This window comes from Artibeus jamaicensis, unplaced genomic scaffold (genome assembly GCF_021234435.1).
Source record: "Artibeus jamaicensis isolate MK-2021 breed Jamaican fruit bat unplaced genomic scaffold, CSHL_Jam_final scaffold_474, whole genome shotgun sequence".
NCBI classification, from domain to species: Eukaryota; Metazoa; Chordata; class Mammalia; order Chiroptera; family Phyllostomidae; genus Artibeus; species Artibeus jamaicensis.
The window spans coordinates 9,250,077-9,277,608 of NW_026522046.1; the positions used below are offsets into that span (position 1 = coordinate 9,250,077).

Sequence of the window (27,532 nt, forward strand, 5' to 3'; positions counted from 1 at the left end):
CAAAGATCTCATCAATTAAGCCACTGGAGGCTTGGAGCCTTGTGAGGAGGATTTTCAACTGTTGGTTCATTTTATTTGTTGTTGCTGATTTTGTACTTCTTCTTGCGTCAGTTTTGGTAAATTATATATTTCCCTAGGAAAATTTTTCCATTTCCTCTAATTTTCAAAGTTACTGCCATAAAGTTGTTTGTGATGAAGTTGTTTCATAGCTGTAATATTTCTAGTATTTCATTCCTAATTTCAGTTATATCTGTTTTTGAGTGGGATGTCTTGCAAATAATGAATTTTATTGCTCTTTAAAAAAATCAAATCTTGATTTTTTTTCCTATTTTGAATTTATTTTCTATTTTATCAATTGTTACTCTCACATCTATTATTTTTTCTTCTATTTTTATGGGCTTATTTTGATTTCCTTTTTCTAACTTCTTAAGATAGATGCTTAGCTAATTAATTTTCAAATTTGAAGGCTAAAACAATCCCCTTTATTACTTAGCTGCATCCCACACAATTTTCTATAAAGGCCAGATACTAAATGTTGTAGGTTTTGCAGGCCATATGGTCCCTGTTGCAACAACTTAATTCTGCCATTGTAGAGGAAAAGCAGGCATAGACGATATGCAAATAAATAAGCACTGATTGATGGCTGTGTTCCAAAACTTTACGGACACTGGAATTTGAATTTCATACAATTTTCATTTTTCATCAAGTATAATTTTTTAAAACTTTTCCAACCATTTTGCATTTTAAAATGTACAACCCATTGCTTGTCCATGAGCTGTATACAAACAGGAGGCAGGCAGACACCCAGCTCTTTATTGTGAAGCAATAATATTCCACTGTGTGCATCAGTCCCAACTGATTTGCACATTCACCTGTGTCAAACATTTGAATTGTTTCCAGTGTTTGGCTATTACAGATAAAGCTGCTATGAACATTTGTGTTCATGGTATGAGCATCTGGTTTCTTTTCTCTTGGGTAAATATCTAGACGTGGAATATATGGGTCATATGGTGGGTATTTTTGTCTTTCCATTATTTTCATTGATTTCACTCAGTTTCGTTTTTCTCTTTTATTGTTTGGAGCATACATTACTAACTGTTTTGTTGGTTATTCTTTTAAAAACTTTAATCTTCCTATATTTCTGTGAATGCTTGCAGATTAATTTGACTCTTTTATTTTTCCCTTCCCAAAATAGGTTAAGATTTTTAGCATTTTTTATTGCTGCCTTTCCTATCTCCATTTTTCATGCATTGTTGAAATCACTGATTATCACTTCAGGTATTGCTCTTTATGTTATGTCTCTACTTTTAAAAGAGGCATTTTATTACAACTTGCTTTGAACTGTTCAGCCAATTGCCCCCCAATAATTTCAATCTAGCTATATATTTTACTTTGTTTCTTGGTTGAATATTCTTTTGTGTATCCTTTGTCATCCTATTTTCTTGGATTTCCATTTAATTTCTCTGGATTTTGTTCTGAATTTGTATTCCATTATGCTGTTTTCTGAAATTTGAGTCCTTGCAAGTTTATAGCATACAGTAGAATAAATATGTTCTACTCCTTATTTGAATTAGTTGAACTTTGAAAGCATTGTTTCATATCCTTCTAGATTATAGTGTTGTTTACAAGAGGTTTGATTTCAGGCTAATTTATCTAATTTTGTAGGGAACCTGGTTTTTGTTTTCTTTCTGGAAACATGGGACAATCTTTTTATCTTGGGGTTTGAGAGTTTTCCTTATGTATCTGGGTGTTTGATCTTTTTCATTTTTCTTTTTTGACCCTTTGTGAGCTCTTTCAATTACTTCTTTGAAGTCTTTCTTTAGGTCAGGGAAATACTTTGCTTTTACTTCTTTAAAAAATATTATATTTCTTTTCAGAGAGGGGTAGAGAGGGAGAAAGAGAGGGAAACATCAATGTGTGGTTACCTCTCACCATGGCCCCCACTGGGGACCTGGCCTGCAACCCAGGCATATGCCCTGACTGGGAATCAAACCAGCAACCCTTTGTTTGGTTCACGGGCCCGTGCCCAATCCACTGAACCACACCAGCCAGGGCCTTTGCTATTACTTCTTTAATTTTTTTCCTCACATCTTATGCTATTCAACTTTTTGTTGCTTATTTTTAGTGGATATTGGTTTTCTTAGGTCGGCCTTCACTTCTAGTCCATTCTTGTTTAATGGGTATTTTTGGATGCAATATCCTCTCATCTTTCAGAGGATACTAATTAGAACACTCTGAAAGTTCTCTTCTGTCCAATGCATTATCTTTGTTTCTCAGTGTCTATTCTGTCATTGTTCATTTTGCTCTTTTTATTCATGCTGTTTACTTTCCATAAATGTCTGATGGTCCTAGGCTTTCTGTTATATGTACTTAAAATTGCTTAGTTAATAATCACAGTGATGGAGTTAGTGATCTGGTATCAGTTTCTTCTGCATTTAGGAAGATCTCTTCCTCCAGCAGGTTTCTACTCTAAATGGGAGGCTGCCTGTAGGCTCTGGGCTAGTCTGTTGCTAAAGAGGCTCATTTGGGGCAGTGAACACATTATTTCATTCCTGCATAGAACTGCCTTTTTTTTCTTAATTAACCTCCAGTCTTGTGGAGGCCTAGAATGACATCATGCTCTTTTTTTTCCTTCCAGCTCCTACATACAACGCTAGCACTCTGGTAGTCCAGGGCCGGGAGGGGGGGGTGTCAGTTATTAGATCACAGATAATTCCTGACAACATTTCTTTATACTTTCTCTGGGCAGTTCTTTTCTGAATTACCTTGATAATAGCTTCAGAGATCACTTTTCCTTTTTTTATTTATTTCTGAGTTTAGATTTCCTCCAGACTTCTTTGCTGAAAAATGGCTCCTGTTTCTGCATTAATCTGTGTGTATCTCTGTTCTGCCTGTCAGTAGAATCTAGTACCCAGTTTGTTTTCTGTTTTTTCATGAATTCACGAAAAAATTTTATCTTTCTTATTCCCAGAGCTGTGATGTGGTTTTTTTTTCTTTTAGTCTTCTCAGTTTTAGGAAGAAGGAGAAATATATTTGTGCTCTTTTCCATTTTAGGAAGGAAAAGAAATATATTTTGCTCAGCTAACCATCTTAAGCTGGCGGAACAAACATTGTCTTTTATAATCACATAAAGGATGTATAAATATTTTCTGATGAAACAACAGCGCTACTTAAAAACAAGCAAAACTGTAACTTTTGTTATTAATATGTTTTAGCATCAACTTTCTTTAGCTGTGGGAAAACTGGTAGGTTGAAGATTCCTTTTCACCGTGGTTGGAGGGCTCACTTTCATGCAGTTGTAGCAGGCAAATGCATCCGCCTCCGTGTTGCCATGAATATACTGGCATTATTAGTGTTGTTATAAAATAAGTTAAAAAAGAGTTCATAAAATATAAATTTACTGGAATAAAGAGAAAAACTTCACCAGCAGATTTAAGAATGTAAACTATGAGTTTCTCGTGTTTCTTCATGCCTGGCAAGGAGAGACACTAACTGTCCTGTTCTAGACTATTTTTTTGATTGTAGAAAAGCACATAACATTAAATAAGTCCCCCTTTTTCCCTCCCTGCAGCCCTCAGTAATCACCACTCTTTCTGTTTGTATGAATTGGACGACTTTAGATACCTCATATCAGTGGAATTATACAATATTTGTCTTTTTTTGTGACTGGCTTATTTTACTTAGCATAATGTCCTCAAGGTTCATTCATGTAATATGTAATATTTACAAGGCTGAATAATATTTCATTGTATGTATATACCACGTTTTGTTTATCTGTTCATCTGTCTATGGACATTTGGGTTGCCTTCACCTGACTATTGTGAATAATGCTGCTGTGAACACCGCTGTGCAGACATCTCTTCGAGAACCTCTTTCAGTTCTCTTGGGTATATACCCAGAAGTGCAACTGCTAGATCATACAGTCATTCTATTTTTAATTTTTTGTTTTCCATCGTGGCTGCACCATTTTACAATCCCACCAGCAGTGCTTAGGGGTTTCACTTTTTCACATTCTTGCTAATACCTTATTTTTTGTTTCCTTGATAGTAACCTTCCTAATGGGTTGAGGTGGTATCTCATTGTGGTTTTGATTTGCATTAAAATTAGATTATCATTTAAAAGATCTTTGCATAGTGAACAGCCTCAGAATCCAGAGGTAGCGATTATCTCCCTCTGGAGCAAAAGTTAGGCATGCTTGCTTATTTTCTATAATAAAATATTTAGATTGCCTAAGCTTGAGGTTGCTCAGTTGTGCAGCATTCCTTTGAGCCCCTCCGCACCAGCATGGTAATTTGGGAGCAAGGAGAACCAATGTAAACAGGAAGCTCTTTTCCTCTGACCCAGGAAACTTGTGTCTTCATCCAGCATCCACAAAAGTGTGGCAGGCTAACTAGTCACCTTTCAAACAGGGTGAAATCTGAGGCCTTTACACTGAATTATAAAACTGAAAAGTGAGAACATATTTCATCTCAATACAGTAGTAACACAAACACAAATGTCTCCTATAAGAACATTATACTCCTTTAAAAAAAGTATTTGTTTTCTTTTTCTTCCCATATTAGTGCTGAGTTTCATGAGCGGCTAAGTAAAATTGATAAACTGAAGAATAGATATGAAATTCTTACTGTTGTTATGCTGCCCCCTGAAGGAGAAGAGGAGAACACACAGACCTATTATGTGATAAAGGTACTTTTAATCGATTTACTGTTGTGATAAAGTATCCTTTCTTCATTAACAACCAAAATAGCATTTTTTTTTGCCATGAAATTTCAAACTTTATAGCACTTTCATAGCTATTGCACTTCACTAGGGCCACAAAACATGAGCTGCTAATGGAAATAGTAAAGCACTGTTAGTGTTATATGCCTCTGGTCTGTGAGGTCGGAGAGGTCTGCACTGCCCATTGACACTTTTTTTGACCATCTTTGTGCCCTGTCATCGCCTCTCATTTATTCAAGATTCATAATCTCTTTTACCCTGAGACGCACTACCACTCAGGGTGTCTTCAGCCGACACGTCACATCTCTTCAACACCTCAGGCTCAGAGCTTCTACTTCACTATAGACACCCCCTCGACCTTATCACCACCTGCAGTCACACCACGTCTGAAATCTCGTACTCCATTGCAGTCCTGGCGTGGCAGGTACTGAGAGAGGAAGAGAGGCAGTCCCTTTGCCTTCATATTATGTGGGAGGCAACTAAGCAGGTGAATCTGTCCCATTCTTTCTGGTATTTGGGAATTGCCTGCTATCTCATGGTTGTCTTCACCTAGGAACCCATAAGGAAAATTTAGAAGTGGTTAGGGATTGGATGTGACTCCCTTCCTGAGTATATTTCTCTCTTCATGTAAAAAATACCCTGAACAGGTGTGCTTTCCTTTACAGAGAAGGAAGTTATTCAAAACACCATGAAGGAGGAGTGGAAATGGTGACTTTAACTCAGTCTTCCTGTCTCATACATGCATAGGAGCAGGCAGATCTCCCAATTTTCACCTTTACAGACTCACCCTTGGGGATGTTCCCTCCCTTTTGACTTGTATCACATGATCTGCCAAGTTTCTTACTGTAGTACTTGAGGTGCTCCTAACATATGCTAAGTGAGACACCCTGCCACTTTGCCTCAGGAAGTTCGACTTGACCCATATGAGAAATGAGTCCCAGCTGTCAAACCCTTTTTATAGCTCATCAGCCTGTAGTACCTCAGGGTTCTGCCCAATATTAACAGGACTTTCCTCTTTCCAGGGTCTGAGGGTTCCCCAGGGGTAAGAGGTAGGCTCTAGTTTGTAAAGAATTGGGAAGTTAGATGTTGCAGGTCCTGCTAAGTTTCTCTAGCAAGGGCTGCCATGAGTTACCTAAGAGCACTAGTGTTAGAGTAATCTGTGTCCATATTTTGATTCTATCACTGACTAGGTAGGTGACCCTGAGTAAGTTATTTAACCGCTTGGAGCCTTAGTTGCCTCACTTGCAAAATGAGGATAACAATTACTTTTGTTGTAAGAATGAGAAAAAATATATAAGCTCTTAATACAGTGCTTGAGACAAAATGAGCCCTCAATGTTTGCTATCATAGTTATGATTAGTAATAATAATCCAATTCTCAGGAAAACAGGCACATTTTATGAAAAGAGTATTCCTCTTGCTCACAGTGAAGGTGCTGAATAAATGCCAGTATGTTAAATGAATCAAGGCTATCCTACACTTCTCTATTTCCTGACACCACACTTCACCTTCCCAGGGTCTACAGCTTACTGGTTATTCACATTTTTTGTTGTGTATTACTTAAGACATTTTTATGTAACACATGTGTCAGATAGGTAAAAATGAAGCTTTCTTTATAACTGAACTCACTGTATCTTATGTTGAGAAAAATTATCCATGGCCTGAAACTTGGGAACGGCACTCAGTGGGTATGCAGTGATGCCACTGCACGGCGACTGCAGACTTGGCCTTTCTTGTGGACCCTCCAAGGATTATCTGATTCTGCAGGAAGGTACAGCTTAGACAGTGTTTCTACTGATTTATTTTATAACTCTGTAGGGATAGATGTTAACTTGTAGAAAACTGATTCTAAAAGCATGATTCTTGTCCACAATGCAAATGAATTTTGGCTAGTAGTAGTACAATTGACTTATACTCTGTAGGAAAGGTAATGCAAGCATTATATTTTATTGCCATAAGAATGTATGTTTCACATCTGTAAGCAAGTTTATTTCAGCATTTCTGACTCTATATTAAATCTGTTCAATTCTCCTTCTGAACTTGCCTGAATATCTTACTGGTTCCTTATGAGTTGAGTAAAATCCTTGACACATGCTGACTTTATATTAGTACAAGCATAATTTTTGACTCTTTGAAAATAGTTCAGCAGTTCACCGGGGAAAAAACTTAAAACTTGCCATTAGAAGTTAACTGTCACTTTTGTTTTTGAATGTGGTATAGATTTGTTATAAATTTAATTAGATCAAGATTCCTTCCCTTCCTTATATCCTACATTCCCCCCAAGTTGATCTTTCCTGATGGAGATTATATATATAATCACTGAGGAAGAGAAATTTAGTCACAATGCTAACCACTGTTCTGTGTCCTGCATGTTGTATTTCAGGGGTACACAAAGTATGAATTCTGGGCCAAATGCTGCCCGCTTTTTTAGACACCCAGTATAACACCTCATCCAATTATGTATTAGCTATGGCTGTTTATGCTAAGCAGCAGTGTATTTGGTACGAGTAGTTTTGACAAAGATGTAACGGTTCATAAAGCCTAAAATATGTATTATCTCATCTTTCACATACAGTTTGCTGATCCCGTGTATTGGTTTGCTAGAGCTGCCAAAACAAATTACTACAAACCAGGCAGTTTAAACTGTAGAAGTTCATTGTCTCAGTCCTGGAGGCTAGAAGTCAGAGATGAAGGTGTCAACAGGGTTGGTTCCTCCTGCAGGCTATTGAGGGAAAATCTGTTTTACGCTTCTGGTGGTTTGCTGGTGATGTTGGTGTTCATTGGCTTCTGGAAGCCTTCCCATGATCTCTGCCTTCATTTTCACATGGTGCTTTCCCGTCTTTTCAGTCCTCCCTGTTAATGTCTGTCTAAATACCCCATTTTTATTAGGACACCAGTCATATGGAATTAGGGCCCACCCTAACGATCTCGTGATAACTTTACATTAGCAAAGATCCCATTTCCAAATAAGGTCACATACTGAAGTGTTGGGGCTTAGGATTTTAAAAGCCCTCCTTTTTTGGTCCTACAATAGGTTTATGTCTATGGGGCACACATTGCTTTGTTTTCCCTTTTCCCACCCTTGTACCTTTTAGTATTTGACTCGTAAGAGCCTGACTGAAAAATATGATCGGTAACCAATGAAGGACTGGCGTCTTTCGCAAATTCCATTTTCAGTTTCCTCTTAGTCTTTGTAAGGAAACAGTTCAAACAGTGAAAACTTCAAGAAGTGAAACATTACCAATATTTCTCTTTTCAGTGACAATATTCTGGCTTAAATACACACAACTAGAATTTGAGTATATTAACAAATGAAATTATTAGCTGATTTTGACTAACCATGAGTTTGGGGCACTTTTAAGTACACATGCATGCTATCCCCAGTAGCCCCTACTGGAGTTCTCTGGGGTTGTTTGGGTACCACTCTACAAGAGCCCAGCGCAGTGATAACGGTGAGATGGGGTATGTCCACTCACGGGGGAATTTCTGGTTTCAGTAATTTACAAAACTTCCTTTTTTTTCTAGCCACATTTATCTTTCTCTAATTAAAAATAAATTAAAGTGTGATAAAATATATATAAAATATTTCTTTTAACAATTTTAAGTGTGCAGTTCAGTGGTATTAAGTATATTCATGTGGTGTATCATCAGCACCAACCTCCAGGACTGTTTCACCTTGTAAAACTGAAAGCGAACCCATTTAACAACAGCTCCCCACACCCCTCCGGCACAGTACTGTTTCCATGATTTTGACTACTTGAGTACTTCATTCAAGTTGAACTGTGAAGTATTTTTCCTTTTAAAAATATCTAACGCTTCTCAAATTTGTATGTCATTCCTGTCTAAATGCCATGCTAACTTTCTCTGTATTGTTCCAGTTTTAGTCTGTGCTGCTGTAGTAAGTTCTCTAATTTTAGCATTACTAATTACTCAAAACATGTTGAAATACTTTTAATAACACACGCACACACACACTTAACTGGGTTGGAAATGATAAGCTTTACTTTCCTGGGTGTACCTTGCCTCATCTCTTTTACTCCTTTCTAAGATATAAAACGAGAAAGTGTTCCCAAACCTCTTTTAGGCCAGAAATAATACATTTTATTTGATACCCCCTCCCTCTGAAGCCTCTATCTAGTTAACTCTATTTCCTTTCTCAGTGAAGTTTATACCTGCTTAACTTTTTGGTAATTTGTGTTGGAGAGTTTTATGTAGGCTTTGGTTAGTTACTACATTTCCATAGGTTTTGTGTCCTATATGCTGTATTTTGATGGCCTTGAGGATTTGATCTTCTACTGTGAATCAAGTGAAAGGAAGAAATGGTGCTTTATGTGGACCTCAAGGCAACTTGGTATTATTGTGAGTTAACTATTTCCTGCCCCGAAAACAGACATTTTCCCCAATGAGAAATACTTTTATTTAATCATTTTATTCTGTATTTTATAGGCTGCTCAAGAAAAAGAAGAACTTCAAAGGGAAGGTGACAGTTTGGATGCTAAGATCAACAAGGCTGAAAAAGAAATCTATGCTCTAGAAAACACCTTGCAAGTGTTGAACAGTTGCAACAACAACTACAAACAATCTTTTAAAAAAGTGACTCCATCTAGTATGTAGGAGTTAACATTTGTAAATGAATATATGCAACGAAAGCTGTATAGTTATGTTTGACTGAGTTAGAACCCACCCTCCCCCCAAAATAAGTGCTCAGGTATAATTTCCATTATTAGTGCTAATGATACAGGGTACCATTTCTTTAGGGGATTCACTTCCAACATGCAGAGAAGAGCAGCATGTTAGCTGCTTTGTGTTGACTCAACAACAGTGGCTCTACTAGATACTCCCATGCTGCTTTTCAATAAATAGACATAGGAATTTAAACTTTCATTAGACAAAAGTGTTAGACCTTTAATTAATATATGTAAGACTCTGACCACTTTCTACACAGTAAAAATTTAAACTAAAAATTCTGTAAATTCTAGGTGATGAGTATGAACTAAAAATCCAACTAGAAGAACAGAAAAGAGCTGCTGATGAAAAGTACAGATACAAACAAAGACAACTCAGAGAGCTACAGGAAGACATCCAGGTAAATTCTATAAGCCTTAGTTTAGTAATAAGCCCTACAGAAGTCACCTGGTACTATTTATTACGTCTATTTTCTTGTTATCTTGTACAAGGACAATTTTTTAAAAAACGAAATAGTAAGAGATGTCTCATTTAAATGAGGAAGAAATAAGTGATTAAAGCATTAAATAGTTAAAATCCCAGTGGAAAGCACAAGGTGGACTCCTGATCGTCACCTGTTAACTGATGAATCACTGCTAGTTACTTATAGTGTATTCCTATTTTATTTAATGTACTTTTCACTTTATTCCTTAAAAATCACCTTAAAAATCACTCCACAAAACAAAAAGGAACTGAAAGATAAGAATAATCTAGTACAAAGTTACTAAAGCACGTCACTGAAAGACAAAACAAGGGGCCTGGCAGCAGACTCTACATAAAATTTAGATTCTTTTTGCCAATAAAGTTGAAGGAACAGATAAATTGTGAATTTCTGAAAACTGCATGTGTTCAATAGTTTTTGAGTTATTTTTCCAAGTACCATAACAAGACTTTCTAGAACTATATACAAAACTTAATCCAAAAAACCATTATATAGATTACGTATCAATAGAATGTATAATATATACAAAAGTAAACAGATTAAAATTAAATGGATACTTGACAAATGGCAAGTTATAAAACTTATTTTGATTCTGATATTTTAATACTTCATTTTCTGCAGACCATGGAAAATACTTCAGAAGTTGTAGGACAGTTAACAAATAATGTCAAAGAAAAATTATTAGAGAAGCAGGCTCATTCACTTCAACTGAATAAAGAAATTGAGGATCAGAAGCCAAAGTTAGAGAGAGTAACTAAACAGGTATTGATATTGTAAAAAAAACTGACCTATCATATTTACATTTTTGGAGTCCCATATGGTAAGCCCAAATCCTCCTTTGTCCATTTAATATTAAGTTCTGAAAAACGGGTTATATAATAACTAACTACTGTTGACCAACAGTGTGCAAAACTCACCAAGGAAATCCGTCTTTTGAAAGACACAAAAGATGAAACACTAGAAGAAGAAGACATCAACCTTCGTGAACTGAAAGAGTTTCACAAGACCATTGATGGAATGTTGGTTAATGTCACAGAAAATGCTGAGATCTATATTATCCTTCATACATACTTTCAACAGGTAGTAACTGTACCTTCTAGAATTTCTTAAACACTTCATGAAAATAATTTATGGCATTCATCTAAGTGAAATCTAATGAAAAATATTCTTTCTAAAATGCAGTGGTACTAACGACTGCTATTGAATATTCTTCCAGAATGGTTTAGAACTACCTACGGCTAGTACTAAAGGCAGTCGTCAGAGTTCTAGATCATCTTCACAGACTTCACTGTCATCAGCAAGGTAAGTGGAATGTTCAGAAACCATTTCCTTAACCGCTACCCTTAGTCAAGCCAGCCACTTCCCTATTGCCACAGTGGTTGCATCTGCCTGTGTTCTCCTCATCCTTATCCACCTGCCTATGTCAGTGTCACGGACGCAGAATCAGCCAGCAGAGCAACTTTCTCTCCAACCTGTGTCTGGTGCACCATTTTCATTGTGGCACAGAATGTTCTGTGACTACCAGGGAGGGCAAAGCAAGGTGAAATTTTGGAGGTTGCATCTGGCATGATCAACCCTGAGTGGAGGGCAGGGGGGAAATTTTTAACTGTAAGAGGGCAACTAAGATGTAGAAACGTGTAAACAGTTGGAATTTGATTTTATTGATGCGACTTTAATGCACGAAAAAGGATTGTTCTTTTGCAGTTTAGTGTTAATTCAGAATTCCATTATCAGGGATGTTAAATCAACCCTCTTGTGATTTGGTGATAGAATAAAAAGACCCCATCTCCTACATTCAGTGGTCAGTTAGTCTTAGTCCATATAGGGATTTCACAAAGACAGAGGGATATCCTGAAAGACGGGTTTTAGGTAAAAAGAACTCTTGCTACATAAACATGGTGGGCAGTCACTTGACCATCCCTATACTATCAGAAAACATACAGTTTTTAAACTTAGCATTTCAGAATTGCATAGCTAACATTTTCAGATGACCCCATTTTTTTCTTCTGTAAACAGGTGTCTCACTTTTTTTCCATCACCACTTATTACCCCATACCCTCTTCTACCTCCACTCACTCCTCTCCCACCTGCCATCAAAACGCTATCGCACATGTCCATGAGTTCTTTTTTTTCTTCTTTTGCCCAGTCTCTAACCAAAAGCTTCCCCATCTGGAGCTGTGAGCCTGCTCTCTATGAGTCTGTCTCTATTCTATTTTACTTGTTCGATCAGTTTGTTCATTAGATTCTGTGTATGAGTGAGATTGTACGGTACTTGTTTTTTTCTGACTGGCTTATTTCACGCAGCATAATGATCTCCAGATCCATCACACTATCTAATATCAAACCTTACTACAAGGCCGTAGGAATCAAAACAGCATGGTACTGGCAGAAAAACACATATACATCAACAGAATAGAGCACCCAGAAATAAACCCACCCTTTTGTAGTCAATATTTGACAGAGGAGACAAAAATATACAAGGGGTTAAAGATAGTCTATTCAATAATTGGTGGTGGGGAAGCTGGACGGATACATGGAGAAAAATGAAACTAGACTACCTACCTTCTTACACCACATACAAGAATAAACTCAAAATGGATTAAAAACTTAAATGTTAAAACTTGAAACCATAAAAATCCTATAATATGGGCAATAAAATCTCAGATATTTCTCATAGCAATATTTTTTTCTGATATATCTCTGGGCAAAGAAAACAAACGAAAAACAAATAGGACTACATCAAACTAAAGTTTTTGCACAGCAAAGACCAACAAAATGAAAAGACAGTTCACTGAATGTGAAACATATTCGCCAAAGACACACCTGACAAAGGGTTGATACCCAAAATTTATAAAGAACTTAAAATCAACACCACCCCCCGCCACAATCCAATTAAAAAATAGGCAAAGGACCTGAACAGACTTCTCAAAAGAGGACATAGAGATGGCCAAGACATATGAAAAGATGCTCAATGTCAGTAATTACTTTCTTTTTATATAAACTATAATTTTAATTACTTTTGCCAGCACCCAAATTCCTATGCTCTTTTTGTCACCTTTTATGCTTAAAGAATTTTGCAAACCTGTAATGCTTAATGATTTCATCTCTAAATTAATTAGAGTTGAAAACATTTTCCTTATAGACACATCTGTTAAACAATTTTCTTCCTGGTTTAAAACTCATGTTCATTACCCTTTTCCTTTTTTAAAAAGAACTAATTTGTTGTATTAATGGTCATGCTTTAAAAAATTCTTATTAGCACTACTAGTATTAGGTACTTTTTGCTCTCTTTAATTGTGGGATTATGGTATCTTTCACTATTAATGAGGGGGTCTCTATTGAAACACAAATTTTTGAATTAAATTTATAATTGTGTTTTTTTCTTCTAGTTCCTCTAGGAGTACAAGTACTTCTGCTTCTCAGACTTCAATTAAAGTCTTAGAGCTGAGCTTCCCAGCCTCCTCTTCACTAACTGGCAGCCCTTCGAGGCCAACTAGTGCTAGCAGCAGGTCCAGCAATGGTAAAAGCAAAAAGGGCAGCGAGTAAACATTTTAATCTTTATTGAACAAACTATAAACACAAAAAACAACAATTTCACTTTTAAAATAGAAAATTCCACTCTATGCTTTTGGGTGTGGTATAATAATATAGAGTCTTGCTGAAATAGTGTTAGAAAATGAGATGACAAGTTTTACCAGTAGAAACTAGTAGTTGAAGAAGAAATGTTTAGCCAAAGAAATGTTTAATTTTCTTACCATTTTTCCTACTACCTTCTTCACATGGAAGGAAAGCAGTAATAGCTAGTTTTAATAAGACTACATGTCATACAAGCACAGGGAAAATGGTGTTTTTTCCTGTCATTTTGGTCTTTTATGCTAGAAAATACTTCACTTCTTCATTATTTCAGGCTAGCCATACAACTACATTCACTTAGAATCTTTCGGGTGGAAATCCTTAAAGATTCATAGAGTTTATACCACTACTAAAATTCTCATTTACCCTAGAAGATCCTGAAATTAAGTTTTCTTTATTCAAAGAAATATACTTCACAGACTTGTGGCGAAGAAATCTGTTAGTTTCTTCTTTGGTATATTTTAACAATTTTTAGGCAAAAAATAGCATTACCTCTCACCTTTCCACCAAGAAAACAAGTGATAGGAAAGAGATGTGATATGCATCAATAAAAAAAAGTCTTTAGGAATCAAAAACATTAAAAATTTTGCTATCAAAATACAACCAACCAAACATAAAGAATAAAAATGTATTTTCAAAAATTTCTCAATTTAATAAATACAAAGAAAACTAGTATGATTTGATTTGCAACAGGAATTCTGTAAGTTTTTAGAGAGGTAGACCAATGGATATAGAATTAGTTATTCTAGTTAATACTTCATAACAAGTCCCCAACACTGAACTCTTGTAATACTGTGGAGTATGAGTACAATGTTACTAGTTTTCAAATAAATGTATTAGAATCTAAATACTTGCGTACTGTCTCCTTCAAACTGTGGGAAAAATATTTATAATTGTCACTGTTTAGAACTGTTATTTGTAGTCTCTTTTGAAAGGTAGTAGTGGCATTAAATCTGTTTGATCATTATTTGAAAATATTACTAATTTCAGAAATAACCAGCAATGGTATTTCTAGGTCACATGAATAAGATGGGTAAAAAAGCTGGTTAACAAGTTTTTGGCTGAAATATCATTCTAATGCATGGGATTTTATTTTGTAAGATCTAAAAACTGAGTAATCTGATAGTCATGTTGGAAGTTATTTTCTGCCTATATTTCTTTGTAAATTACTTCAAACTTAAAATAATATTACATACTGTTGAAGACAGGGATTGTATCTTACTAGCTCTGTGACCTTGGGAAAGTTAGTTCTCTGTGCTTCTTTCCTTATAGGGAGTAACAGTTACCAAAGGTTTAGCTAAAGCTTTCTTATGGAAACCAGGACACAGCCTGGGTATATATAAACTAGAGACATAATGATGGTAAGGGAAAAAATTGAAGGTATCATTAGGTATTCTTGACAAGTATACATCCCAAACTATTTTTTTGCTGAGGTGGTGTGTGTACTCTGCTTAAGTTTACTATGTCCCAGGAAAGCAGCTCCAGGCTAGATGGAGTTCATACCAGCTATTGTATAAGGTACTATCCTGATGTTTTTGGTATCCAAATGTAACAGTAAGCCACCCACAAAGATGCTCTGGGAAATTACAGTGCTGGTTGATAGTGATGCTTGAATAAATTAAGTAAAAATCATGTATGTAAAATTCTGAAGTTGTACTAGGAATTCCTAAGGGCCAAGGGCTCTTAGACGCACCACTATGTAGTGATAACACTATGTAGAGCCACTGTGTAGCTCTCAATACACAGAAACTGAGGACTCTTTTAAGATGAATTTCTTGGTGCAAAGACGAATATCCAAGTGACTACCTCCTCCTGATACTACCTATTGTTTTTGACCAGTTTCTTTCTGTTTATAGTCAATTATTATTCCACAGAGGAAGCAAGCACATACAATGGGTTAAAGATAGCTTATTCAATAAATGGTGTTGGGGAAGTTGGACAAATATGTGCAGCAAAATGAAACTAGATGACCTTCTTATACCACACACAAGAATAAATTAAAAATGGATCAAAGACTTAAATGTTAGACCCGAAAGCATAAAAATCATAGAAAACATAGGCAAGCAAAATCTTGGACACTGCTCATAGCAATATTTTTTCTGATATATCTCCTCAGGCAACAGAAACAAAAAAAAAATAAATAGGACTACATCAAACTAAAAAAGTTTTTGCAAAACAAAGGAAAACATCAACAAAATAAAAAGACAACACAAAGAATGGGAGAACATATTCTCCAATACATCTGAAAAAGGGTTAATATACAAAATTTATAAAGGACTTATAAAACTCAATACCAAAAAACAACCCAATTAAAAAAAAAGGGCAAAAGACCTGAGTAGACAATTCTTCAAAGAGGACATACAGATGGACAATAGACATATGAAAAAATGCTCAACATCACTAATTATCAGAGAATGTAAATTAAAACCACAAGGATACACCATCTCACACCTGTCAGAATGTCTATTGTCAATACTCCAACAAAGAAGTGCTGGCGAGGGTGTGGAGAAAGGGCAATCCTTTTGCACTGTTATGGGAATACAGACTGGTGTAGCCAGTATGAAAACCAATATAGAGATAACCTCAAAAAATTAAAAATGGATCTTCCTTTTGACCAGGCAATCCCACTTCTGGGAATATATCCGAAGGCACCGAAAACACCAATTTGAAAGAATGTAACCACCTGTATGTTCACTGCAGCATTATTTACAATCACCAAGATATGGAAGCAGCCCAAGTGTCCCTCTGTATACGAATAGATAAAACTATGGGACATTTACACAACAGAATACTTCTTGACTGTAAAAAAAATTTTACCCTTCGCAACAGTGTAGAGGGACCTGCAGAACATGACCCAGCCAGAGAAAGACCAATACTGTATGATTTCACTCATATGTGGACTCTAGCGAACAAATGGAACTAACAAGCAAAATAGAGATTGACCCATATATAGATGGACAGCGGGATGACAGCTAAAAGGGGGTGGGAGAGATGAGAGGGTGGAAGGATTGAGGAAAAATGACTCATGGACATGGACAACAGTGTGTTGATTTTGGTGGGGAGGGGAAAGTTGGTATAAGGGCACTAAATGGTAATGGAAAAACTACAATAAAAAAATTTTTTTAATGTGAGTTTCTTGGTACAAAGACTGATGTCTGAGTGACTAATTCCTCTTGCTACTACTGACTGTCTTTGACCAGTTTCTTCCTGTTGCATTGCAAAAACTTTAGCTAAATCATTAAGCTCCCATCACTGAAGTCCAAAGGTCACAAATAGTACATACCCAGTTATACTCGAAAGTTTTGGTATTTTACTATTGGCAAGAATAGTCAGACAAAACAATGACTGAAAGTGTCTTCCTCCTCAATCATACTTAGACCTCTGTAGATGGATACTCACCTATCCCCCAACCTATCCATCCAGTATCATGAATGATAATCTTAAAGGCCCATTAATTCGAAAGATTCTAAAAGCCACCATAAACACAATACCTATCACTCCTATCTGTATCTCCCAAATAATAAACTATATTGCTTTCAATAATTTGGGGACGATCCATACAACCCATCCTTTCTTCAGCACCAGTTGCTGGGAATTTCTTCTGAATAAATCCAGCCTTTGTTGGCCTAGTCATTTATTCAGACTCTGAGAGAAGAGGCATCGGGGGAAGCAGGTGTCAAGGAAGAAAAGCCAAAGTGCAGGCCAGCTCTAGGCTATTTAAAAACATGACCAGTGGGCTCCAAACTGGACGGACATGTGCAATACTAGGAGTTCCTAGTTTTCTTTCTTGCTAGAGAAAACCAGATTTATAGTGTGCTTTTCTTGCTACTGCTAACTGCTTTTGCTAAAGTACTGTTTTTCTATTCTGATCCATTCTTGCCCAGAATGTAGTCTCTAAAGTCTTGCCAATATTTAAAATTTTTTCTTAGGGCTATACTGCTAAGCAATAAAGTAGGTAAGTAAATAAATAGAAAGAGAGGGGGAGAGTAGGAGGAGGAAGAGAAGAGGGAGGGGGAGAGGAAGAAACAAAAAGAAAGGAATAAAGAAAAATAGAAATGGACTCCTATTCAATTTTCATGCTTTATTCCTAAGATATTTGTTAAGCTGGTATAGTCTTTTTTAAATTGAATTTGGCTTTAGAAGCCAATTAGACAAGATAATCTATGTACCATTTTAAAAGTTAGTAAAAAATTAATATAGAGTATTACTTAAAGAATATTTAAATGTATCTTTCAAAGTTGGGGGCTCTTAACAGAGAAGAGAATGAAATCATTTTTGATGACAACAACCCAAATGTTCAGTGCACAAATTTAATTTTTTCTCAAACAGCAGGATAAGGTCGATTCAAGGAATTCTCATATACCATAATACAATTAAGAAACACTCAGAGAATTATCTTGAAGTTTAAGTCACCAAAGTAAGAAATACTATACATAAATATATATATTAAAGCCTACAAATCAAGCTGTGAAAGGGGACCAACAACTAAAACAACTATATGACAATAGCTAAAAATTATTTGCTTTCTTTAGTATCTACGAATAACTTTAGAAGATTTCTGCACTGGACTGTTATAACTAAAAGACCCAAAACTTGTATTAATAGCCTTTAAATAATAGTGCTGACTCCCTTGGCATATTAACTTTTTTGCTTATTTCCTTTTTCTTTCTCAAATGCAGCTATCTGATTAAATATATTAAGTAAATTCTGAGGTAAATTTTTTCTAACTCCACTGTCTGAATGCTCTTTGCTATTTAGCTCATCTTTTTCAGGAACCTCAGTTTTAATATCCTCCTCATAATTATCCTCTCTTTCATATTCTCTATGATTTTTACTTAACTGGTATCTTTGTTCATGTCTACTGAAATCACGTGATCCGTAATATTTTTTATATTTTTCAACGGACTTTGAAGAGTGGTCTGAGCTTGCTGGTGAAGTGGAATACCTCACGGAGCCTGGCTCCCATTTTCTATAGTGCTCTTTTCTTCCCTCTGTATCTTTTTCACATTTTCTATAACCATAAATTTTTAACTTGTCTTCTGGATTCTTAGAGAAGGAATCTGAGGAATCTCTTCTACTAGAAAAATGTCTTTCATATTTATATGGTTTTTCTGTTTTGCTACTACTTGCCTGAGTTTTATCGGTATTATAAAAATCTCTTGGATCTTCGGACCTACCTCCAAAATCATCCGGAATTTCAACTGATGAGGAAGAGACAGGACATCTATCTTTCTCTTTTGCCTGTTTCTTTTCAGATGGTACCCTATCTTGCTTTTCCAGTAGTTTTTCCATTTCTTGTCTTTGGTTAAGAAAAGATGCTGATGTATTGGCTGGAACTGGGAAGTACTCATCTTTCCTAGTCTCATCTATGTGATGTGAGGATGCCTTAGCTGAATGCCTTTTGGAACTTCGAGAAGACTCTGAACGGTTCCTTTTATGTTTCTTATGCCGTTTATGACCAGAAGAGGAAGATGATGATGAAGAAGAAACTGATTCATCATCAGAAGAAACACTTGAAGAAGATGATGATTTCCTTCTTTTCTTCTTTAGCCTAAAAAAGTAGTTAATTCATCAAATGTTAAGCACACAAATGTTTCCTAATTATCCATATATATTTTAGTTCTGTTTTGTTCCTCATAAAGATTTCATAAAAGCTGTGGCTTAGATGAGCAATTGTAATAATCTTATTATAAGATCCACTTTTACCATGAAGCACTGCTTTTGGAGAAAAATACTTGCGTGGACAGTTGTCACTCTAAGTAAATCCACTTCTACGAGACACAGTGACATTTCCAACATTACCTTAAAAACAAGACCACCTGCACCCATAAAAGAGAATTAAAATTTTACACTTGGCTACTCTAGAGCGTAGATGGTCTCCCCACCTCAGCACTACTAACACTGTGTTGGCCTACAGGGTGGCAGGAGGCCCCACAAAATCACTGCAGGACCTCTAGCAGCACCCCTGACCTCTGCCCACTAGACAGCACTCCAACCAGCAAGTCCCCAGGGGACAAAACTGCCCCCACTTGAGACCCACTGCTCTATTTCTAAAACTTTTCTCCCTAAAATACAGACAAAGTAACATTATGTATTTTAAACTTAAGGTTAATTCTCACCCCAACCCAAGATTTCCAGCTTTAGAATTCCCTTTTCCTTAATCTCTCATAGACAAGTTTATGGTACCTGCAATTTTCATAGTAACTGGTTATAATTTGAAATACTTTTGTATATTTTTACTTACTTTACCTCCATATGGCACTGTGTTTCAACTCAGTAGTTGCTTTAAATTAAAAAAATACTAAATATTATGGTTTACCTTTTCTCCTCTTTTAAAAGCTTACGCAACTTTTCTGCACTTGTTTCTATTTTCTTTGTTTTCTGCTTTTCTTCCTTTTCAGCTTGTTTTTCTCTTAATTCCAAAGATTTCTTTTAGAACCCAGATATCGGAAAAAACCACACGTTAAAAATAGCATAATATATAAAACCCAGTTTTCAAAAAACCATCCCCCGACCAGAAACCAAATGTGGTATGCCCAAATAACCATTTATCCAGCATTAAACAAGTATTTTTAACATAGAAAAATTAATCATACAGGTGTTTGGCATTAATCATTGGAATAGCCAGAACAGTTTTGAGGACCATATTGCAGTTGGTATTCCATAAAAAAGGGGAAGAAGCCATTGCATTGGTACCCATAACCCAGAGTGCAAGAAAAAAATAAGTAAAAATTGTTTTAAAAAATTCAAAAATTTAAACAGTAGACAGATTTTTATAAATAAAATTTAAATAAATTCCATTAAGGTGAATTGAGGGGAAATCACCATGTTCAAATACAAACCATTTAAAAAATAGCACAGCCCAGTTGGACGCATGATTACATAAGATATCATTTTCCAGTGTGAGGATGGGGATGAGCAGCACCAGATGTCACAGACACAGCAGCAACGGTCCAATTCAGAAGAAAATGCATGAGAAAACATCATCATCAGTATTACAGGAAAAGACAGTTTAAAATATCTCTCAAAAAGATTTTTAGAATTAGCTCAATTACAGTAACATCACTGAATTTTGTAATCACCAGGAAAGCTCACATACCAAATTTAGGTAATCAGAATTTTCCCATAGGGTTATTTTTACTTTTGAGTACTAACAAATAAAAAGAGGCATTATGAGGCAATGTGAAAAATCTTTATCTAAAAAGAAACCCTTCATAATGCCTTAAGTAATCTAAGACAGTTTTCCACAGAAGAAAGTTAAGTTTTGGCACTAATTTCAAGTATTACTAAATTTCTAAGAGGAAATAAAGAATCACCTGCATATATTTATGAAGCTTCTGTAAAGCATCCTCTGCATCTTTAAAAGTGCCATCCAAATCCAAAGCTTTCTTATAGTAACTTTCAGCATTTAAAAATTTTTCTTCTTCTTCTAACCTACATTTGAGAGGAAGATTTAGCCTTTTTTGCAAAAGCAGAAGAGAAGTACTCCAACAAGTATATAAGTCAAAGGCTTTATAAGAAAACTTAATAGGAAAAAACTGTGTTTAGCTAATTATTTTCCAAATTGAACAATACTTGGTCATAAGCTTTTAATTGCTATTTCTTTGATAAAAAGACCATGTAAAACCACATAAAATATAATAAAATAAAACCAAACTCACAGATATAGGGAACAAATTGGTGGTTCCCAGAGGCAGGGGTAGGTGGTGAATGAAAGGGGTCATGAAAATGGTCAAAAAGTACAAACTTTCAGTTTTAAAAATAAGTAAGTCTTAGGGATATAAAGCATGGTGACTTAGTTGATAATACTGTACTGTATATTTAAAAGCTGCTAAAAGTAATCTTAACAGTTCTTACCACAATAAAGAAAATAATTTGCAACTGTGTGTGGTGATGGATGTTAACCAGACTTGCGGTGACATCACTTTGCAAAACATACATAGGATATTAAACAATTCTACTGTACACTTGAAAGTAATATGTCAATTACATCTTGACTTGAACAAAATCAACTCCAAAATAAAAAAACCGAACAGGACTCTATTCCTGTAACTAAAGCCACGCTGCGGGTCCAGCACTGGCATTTTACTCTAATGCATTTGAACACACATCAACTAATATCCTCTGTAATTACAGTATCATCTTGAGCTTTAGCACAAAATTGAATAGGCTGGCTTTTCCTAGTATTTTATGAAGAATTTTCTTTTCAATAGAAATATTTTCCCAGCTTATTTACTGTTAAGTTGAAAATACCAACATATAACCTGTGAATCACAACTAGTCTGCAGATAAGATCATTATTAGTTGATACTGAAAAGTCCATGCTATGAAAAGTCAGAATTAGAATATTAGGATATAGAGCAGGGAAAGGATTTTGCAAAATATTTTGTTTTTAAAAAGTAAGAAAAAGTAATTACTGTAAAACAAACTACGAAAACCCCAATGGCTTCAGTAGGACAACTTTTGTGTCAGATGGGACAGGGAATAAAGGACCAGTCAAAGATGATCAACATTTATGGCCTGGGAGGTGGTGGTGTCATTCACTTAGTAAAAGACATGAATACAGTATAATCATACAAACTGGAATGATCAGGCAAATTCATGAAAAAGATAATTCTATTTTTAAAAAAGTAATCGTAAAAAGATCTGGTTTTTAATGATTAATCAGGCTGTTAGCAAATTATTTATAAGTAATATATTTCTTCAAAAATAGTTTATAAATTAGACTAGTCAATTATTCATTAAACATTTATGGTACAACTACTAGGCAAGGTATTATGCCAGCATTTCAGGAGAGTAACAAAAGTTACAGGGTTTGTTCTCAAAGATTTGATCTTCCATTTAATGAGTTTGTGGATTCTTCTGGATAGAGTACAGCAATAAACTGAATATAACAGTGAAATTTTACTCATTATTAACAGGAGCTCTCAATTCATATTTCTGGCATTCTTCTACCAAAATGATGAAATGAATTAGAAATTCCTCTCTATTAAAACTTCTAGTATGTGTCCTGGAAAACGATATTTACCTAATTTTTTGTACTTTTATGTTTATAGTTCTATGTAATGAGAACCAATATTCAGAACAATAAACTCAAGTCACTAAAATATCTCCAATTAAAAAGAGCCCTAGTAATAAGCACAAAAAAAAACCTAGACAATTTAAAGGACCGCATTTAAAAAACATTTTCAACCAAGATCAAAACTAACACCATTCTGAATTAAGTGAGTTAAAGATGCTATTTCCTTAAGTTCAAGATTTTACAGTAGCTGGTTGGACATTAGATCTCTGCGATCAAACAAAATTTGACACTTACTGCCCTCCTCTTTCTACAAGCGTCTGGCAGAGGTATTTTCTTGCATTCCTGTGAGTTGGACAGTTTTCCAATGCAAGCTCAAAATCTTCTATTGCTTTGTTCAGACTTCCTTTTGTTGCATATCTAAAGATATGGAACAATTAGAGGCATTTATCTTGTGTGCCATTCATAAATCTTGTACATTTACCCTGTAAATTATTAAAATCCATGATCCACTTACAATGCTCCACGGGCTACCAAAGCTTCCACATTTTGTTTGTCTATTTCCAGAGCCTTATTGTATTCATTCATGGCATCTACATGGCGCCCAACCTTAAAATAATCAACTCCAATCTTCACACTAAAAAGGTATTTGTAAAGCATCACAAACATTTCAGAGAATATCCAAACAAAATGTTAGCATGGATAAAATTTTAAAGCAAATTTTTTATAACAAATTTTATGAAATCCAGATATCGATATACTGATTTCTTTTGAAAACAAAATTTAATGTTGGCTAAAACTTAAGTATGTTAAGTTTACAACATAACAGCATTTATACCTATAAGAAAGCTAATGTAAAAAACTCACTTTAATTCATTTATAAACAAATTTGGTCTTGATCACATGAAAATTCTTGCCTTACCCTAACCTTTTAGGTTAGATAATGTAATTGTTAGAAGACAAAACCTTCATACCATTTTAAAGCCCAAGATGCAGACTGTTTCTTTCTTAATGCAGAAGCAAAGTCATCTTCAGAGAAATTTTTGCTATTAAAGAAAATAAGTCAAACTGTATAAATACATTTTTGTAACTAGAGTTCAATCTGACAGATAATAAAAACTCAACACTGAAAAAGTGAATCCCCAGAAAGAAATCTGTATACCATGTGTACATATACATATACACACACACACACACACACACACACACACACACCCTCTTGAACTCTCAGGAATAACTATTATCCTTTTATTTTTTAGTTATACTTTAGTACCCAACCACTAATCATTTTCCATATATATCATATTGTTTAAATCCTCTGCACTGCTATTTTTGTCCTATATACTTCAACTTACACTTTTTTAAAAAAGATATTATTTCTTTATTTTTAGAGAGGGAAGGGAGGGAGAAAGAGGGAGAGAAAGAAACATCAATGTGTGGCACAGGCATGTGCCATGGCTGGGAATCCAACTGGCAACCCTTTGGTTTGCAGGCCAGCATTCAATCCACTGAGCCACACCAGCCAGGGGAGGAATAATTATTATTCTTAAACATTATTATTTTTAGTATACACATGAAATTCCTGTAAATTTTCTAAATATTTCCCTGTTTACATGGTACACTTCTATCACTGACAAGAGACTTAATTTCAGGAGACAAATCACCTAGTTCATTCCACCTTTGTCACACTGCTGCCACTAGGCACAGTATAGTCAAATATGTCCCTCAGTTATGTAACTTTTGAGCTCACCCCACTCATCTTACCACTTTATTAAGAGTAACACTGATTTACTATACCTTTGTAGGCCTCTCATTAAAGATGGTGGATTAGATTCATCTATTCCTAGTTTTCCTAGAAGGAATTCAACTACTCCTGGATTAACAAATCCCAAGGAACTCTGCATGATATTATCATAGGATTCCAAAGAATTGCTATTTAGTTCAATGCTCCTCCTTAAAAACAAATGAACAAAAACACACACACAATAAAAATATAAAAATGATTATAATTAGCATGTCCCATTTCTGTTAAATAATATTATCACATGAAGTTTAAATATTCATATTATTTTTATACATGAAGGTGTGGCAATATCACGCCTTAGTTCCTTTTATCAAGTTTGAAAAATTTAAGGGTTAAAAAATACAGTGAGCATACTGGGAAATAAGAGAAATTAAAATTCTACTTTGCTGTTAGAAGTTGGACAAAATTTGCTATTTTTTAAGTCAAGAAACTGTTTTGCAATTAATTGCTGTTGAAATAATGTGGATAAATTACCTGTAGTACAAAGGAAGCTCTTCAGAACTAATTACACCTAATTTAATACCAGATAGGTGTGGTGGAAGAGACGAGTTATAGAGAGATACTGCAAGCTTTTCATGGTATCTGTCAATATCCTTGATTCCAGCTTAAAAAAATAAGAAAACTAAGCTGATTAAAAAGATAATGTAGCCCCCAATTCTTATTTCAAACACTATTCTTATTTAACTACATTTTCAAAATAAAAACAAAAATTGTTAACAACCGTTACTTTTTTTATTAATAATGAAATTAATCACCTCGAATGATATCACCAGTCTGGTAATATGATAAAGGGTCCCCATGGTTACTGTGAGAAGGCACATCTCTTAACGGACAAAGAGCCTGCAATGAGAAGCATTTTAAAACAACGGGCATTCCATTTTTGGGGGATAAGGGTCTTCTTATATCCTAGTTGTTCAGCATAAACAGCTAATAGCTGACATAATCTTAAAAAATCAACTAGCACCCTAAATTTAAGTAAGGATTTTAATTGTAAAAAATTTCTGTGCTCAAACACAAACAAGTTTTCTGATTTAGTTCAAAACCCAAAATCTCATGAAACTTGCAATTAATTTAGAAACCAAATATACTGTAAATATGGATGATGGGGAAAAGATATTTTGCACTTATTAAAAATGAAACAAAAATTTGTCAAGTATAAGAATTCCAATGACAATAAAATGTGAATTCTGCAAATTTTATATGTTACCCAGTCTGTGATAACCTTCTGCTTTTCTTCCTTTTCATCTGCCTTGATAGACAGCAAATACCAAACCTTTTAAAGTAACGTATTTCAAAATCAGGACTAGTCATCTCAGGCAAAGTATCTTATGTACAAATCACATCTGATCACTGTAAATACATAAGTAAATAAATTTGTTTCTAAATTATCCATATGGAACTATCTAATGCCAAGTGCTAAATAATTAAAAACACGTTCAGCTAGGAAAAAATAAGCCCCATTACCAATCAATCTCACCATACCAACTGAGATCTCCTTAACATTTGACGAAGAACCCCACCCCTGCCAACCAAGGGGACAAAAAACAACAACAACCCAGAAATGGAGGAGTAACTCTATCACCGCTAATGATTTTTTTAAAAAAGAAAAAATTACCCTATTTTTCTTCAATTAAAATATTTAATTCTCCAAACTGTCAGTAGGATACACTTAAGCCCAACTGGATGCAAAGACTAACTCTTGCACTGAGATGACTATCCAAAACAGAAGCAATTAAATAACAGAAAAGTAACTTACTGTGATTTCTAAGTGAGATATATCTCTCATGATGCCACTGCCTAAACAAATCAACACCATGAAAAACCCAAATTCCCGAATGGAACTTATTCTTCCAATCACTATATCTCCACGCTCTATATCTCGAAAAAACAGCTCTCTCCGATCCATACTAGGTATTTCCATGAATTGCTCTAAAGGTGGCATAACTGCATAAGAATCTGAAAAAACAGTTAACAAAATTACTAACCATAGTTTTGGGTTCTGCTTTATCTTAAGTACTGTTCAACTAACCGCAATGAAAATATTTTAAGACTTAACTCACCTTCATTGTCTTCATTAACTTCAGATGTTGCAGGTGCATCTGATTTCCACGAAAGTGCAAAGAGCAGATCCGCTTTTTTGGAAATGAATTTCTGTATTTCAACGTTGTCGACTCTTTTCTCTTTTCTTTAAAAAAACAAAACAAAACCAAAGTTTACGAAAACTGTTTTACTTGCAAAACCTTTTTGTTTATCCAAGCTTCTGCTTTCATCTTCCAATCGGGTCCATCCTAAGCGCCAGCCCATACATTCTCCAAGAAAAAGTTTAACCAGGGATTCCCTCACTCGCCAGCCTGTAGTTGTTAAAAGGTGACCCTCGCAGCACCACATACGAAAGCCCAAGAGAGTTCTGGCTAAAGAATTGCCTTTGCTATCCAATAGAGAAAAAGTTTAGCCCGAACCCGTCACTGCCCTGAAGAAGTGCGGACCCTATTCTATCTAGCCCTCCGCAGGAGCGCGTCGTAACGTGCTCAAACCCCCAGCTCCGCTTCTTCTGGACGCATCCGCCCGGCTGCAGTAGTGGAGCCCCGAGATGGGTCCCCTCCCCCGTCTTGCAGCAATCCTGCCGTCCCATTACCTGCCCTGTAACGGCTGCGGCTGCGGCGGGCCCCTGGCACACTCGGCTGCCGAACCCAGGAGGCTCCGGAAGTGCGAATTGTCCAGCTGTTCGGTACGAAGCAGGGACAGCAGTGACGGCCCGTGGTAATTCAGTGACTGCCGCAGAAGGTCCCGGTCCATGGTTAGAGATTGCAAGGCTCAAATAGGTGGACTTCTAGCTCCCTGGGTCCGTGACCCACCGGTTCAGTGCCCACTACAGTAGCCCCGTGATCCCAGAGACTGAGCAACCAGCGTGAAAGCCGCCGGAAGCACACGTCAAGGACGCGTAGCGTGGCCTCCCGGAAGTATTCCGATGGTGCCGGAGCTCCGGCGCTTTTGTGTCGGTCTCGCGAAAGAGAGTGAGACTACGGAAGCCTGAAGGATTGCGCCAAGCATTTCCTGAGTTAAGGGCTGGTTACGGCTTCTAGGTGGTGGTGTGTGTAAGATTACTTAAAAAAAAAATCCTCTGGTGTTATTCTTACATTGCAGTAGCCCGAGCTTTAATATAGGAAAAATAACTCATCCTTTATTTTATG

At 35.7% G+C, this 27,532-nt stretch overlaps 2 protein-coding genes and 1 non-coding gene across 5 annotated transcripts in view; 1 reads left to right on the plus strand and 2 right to left on the minus strand.

The window, feature by feature from the left end:
• Positions 1-14,310, plus strand: part of CCDC39 (coiled-coil domain containing 39) — a 47,984-nt gene extending 33,674 nt beyond the window's left edge. For both annotated transcript variants that reach the window (XM_037136906.2, XM_053657796.1), the window contains 7 exons: positions 4,563-4,686; positions 9,165-9,324; positions 9,698-9,804; positions 10,507-10,647; positions 10,789-10,965; positions 11,102-11,187; positions 13,275-14,310. In XM_037136906.2, the coding sequence (XP_036992801.2) occupies positions 4,563-4,686; positions 9,165-9,324; positions 9,698-9,804; positions 10,507-10,647; positions 10,789-10,965; positions 11,102-11,187; positions 13,275-13,431 (952 nt within the window). In that variant the 3' untranslated portion in view covers positions 13,432-14,310. The remainder of the gene's footprint in view (positions 1-4,562; positions 4,687-9,164; positions 9,325-9,697; positions 9,805-10,506; positions 10,648-10,788; positions 10,966-11,101; positions 11,188-13,274) is intronic.
• Positions 8,520-8,622, minus strand: LOC119043048 (U6 spliceosomal RNA). Its single transcript, XR_005081343.2, has one exon. It is a non-coding gene; the product is annotated as a U6 spliceosomal RNA (small nuclear RNA).
• TTC14 (tetratricopeptide repeat domain 14) lies at positions 14,301-27,284 on the minus strand. Of its 2 annotated transcripts, XM_053657797.1 has the most exons (12): positions 26,977-27,282; positions 26,402-26,526; positions 26,098-26,297; positions 25,097-25,181; positions 24,816-24,945; positions 24,335-24,490; positions 23,512-23,583; positions 23,055-23,174; positions 22,835-22,957; positions 20,835-20,952; positions 19,838-19,947; positions 14,301-19,069 (listed from the first exon to the last, which is right to left on the minus strand). In XM_053657797.1, the coding sequence occupies exons 1-12, from the start codon at positions 27,135-27,137 to the stop codon at positions 18,157-18,159; spliced, it is 2,313 nt and encodes a 770-aa protein (XP_053513772.1). In that variant the 5' UTR covers positions 27,138-27,282; the 3' UTR covers positions 14,301-18,156. The 2 variants fall into 2 exon arrangements, 1 of the variants encoding a protein (XP_053513772.1); XR_008390183.1 differs by lacking the exon at positions 14,301-19,069 and having other exon boundaries at positions 19,862-19,947; positions 20,361-20,952; positions 26,977-27,284.
• Between the last annotated feature and the right edge of the window lie 248 nt (positions 27,285-27,532).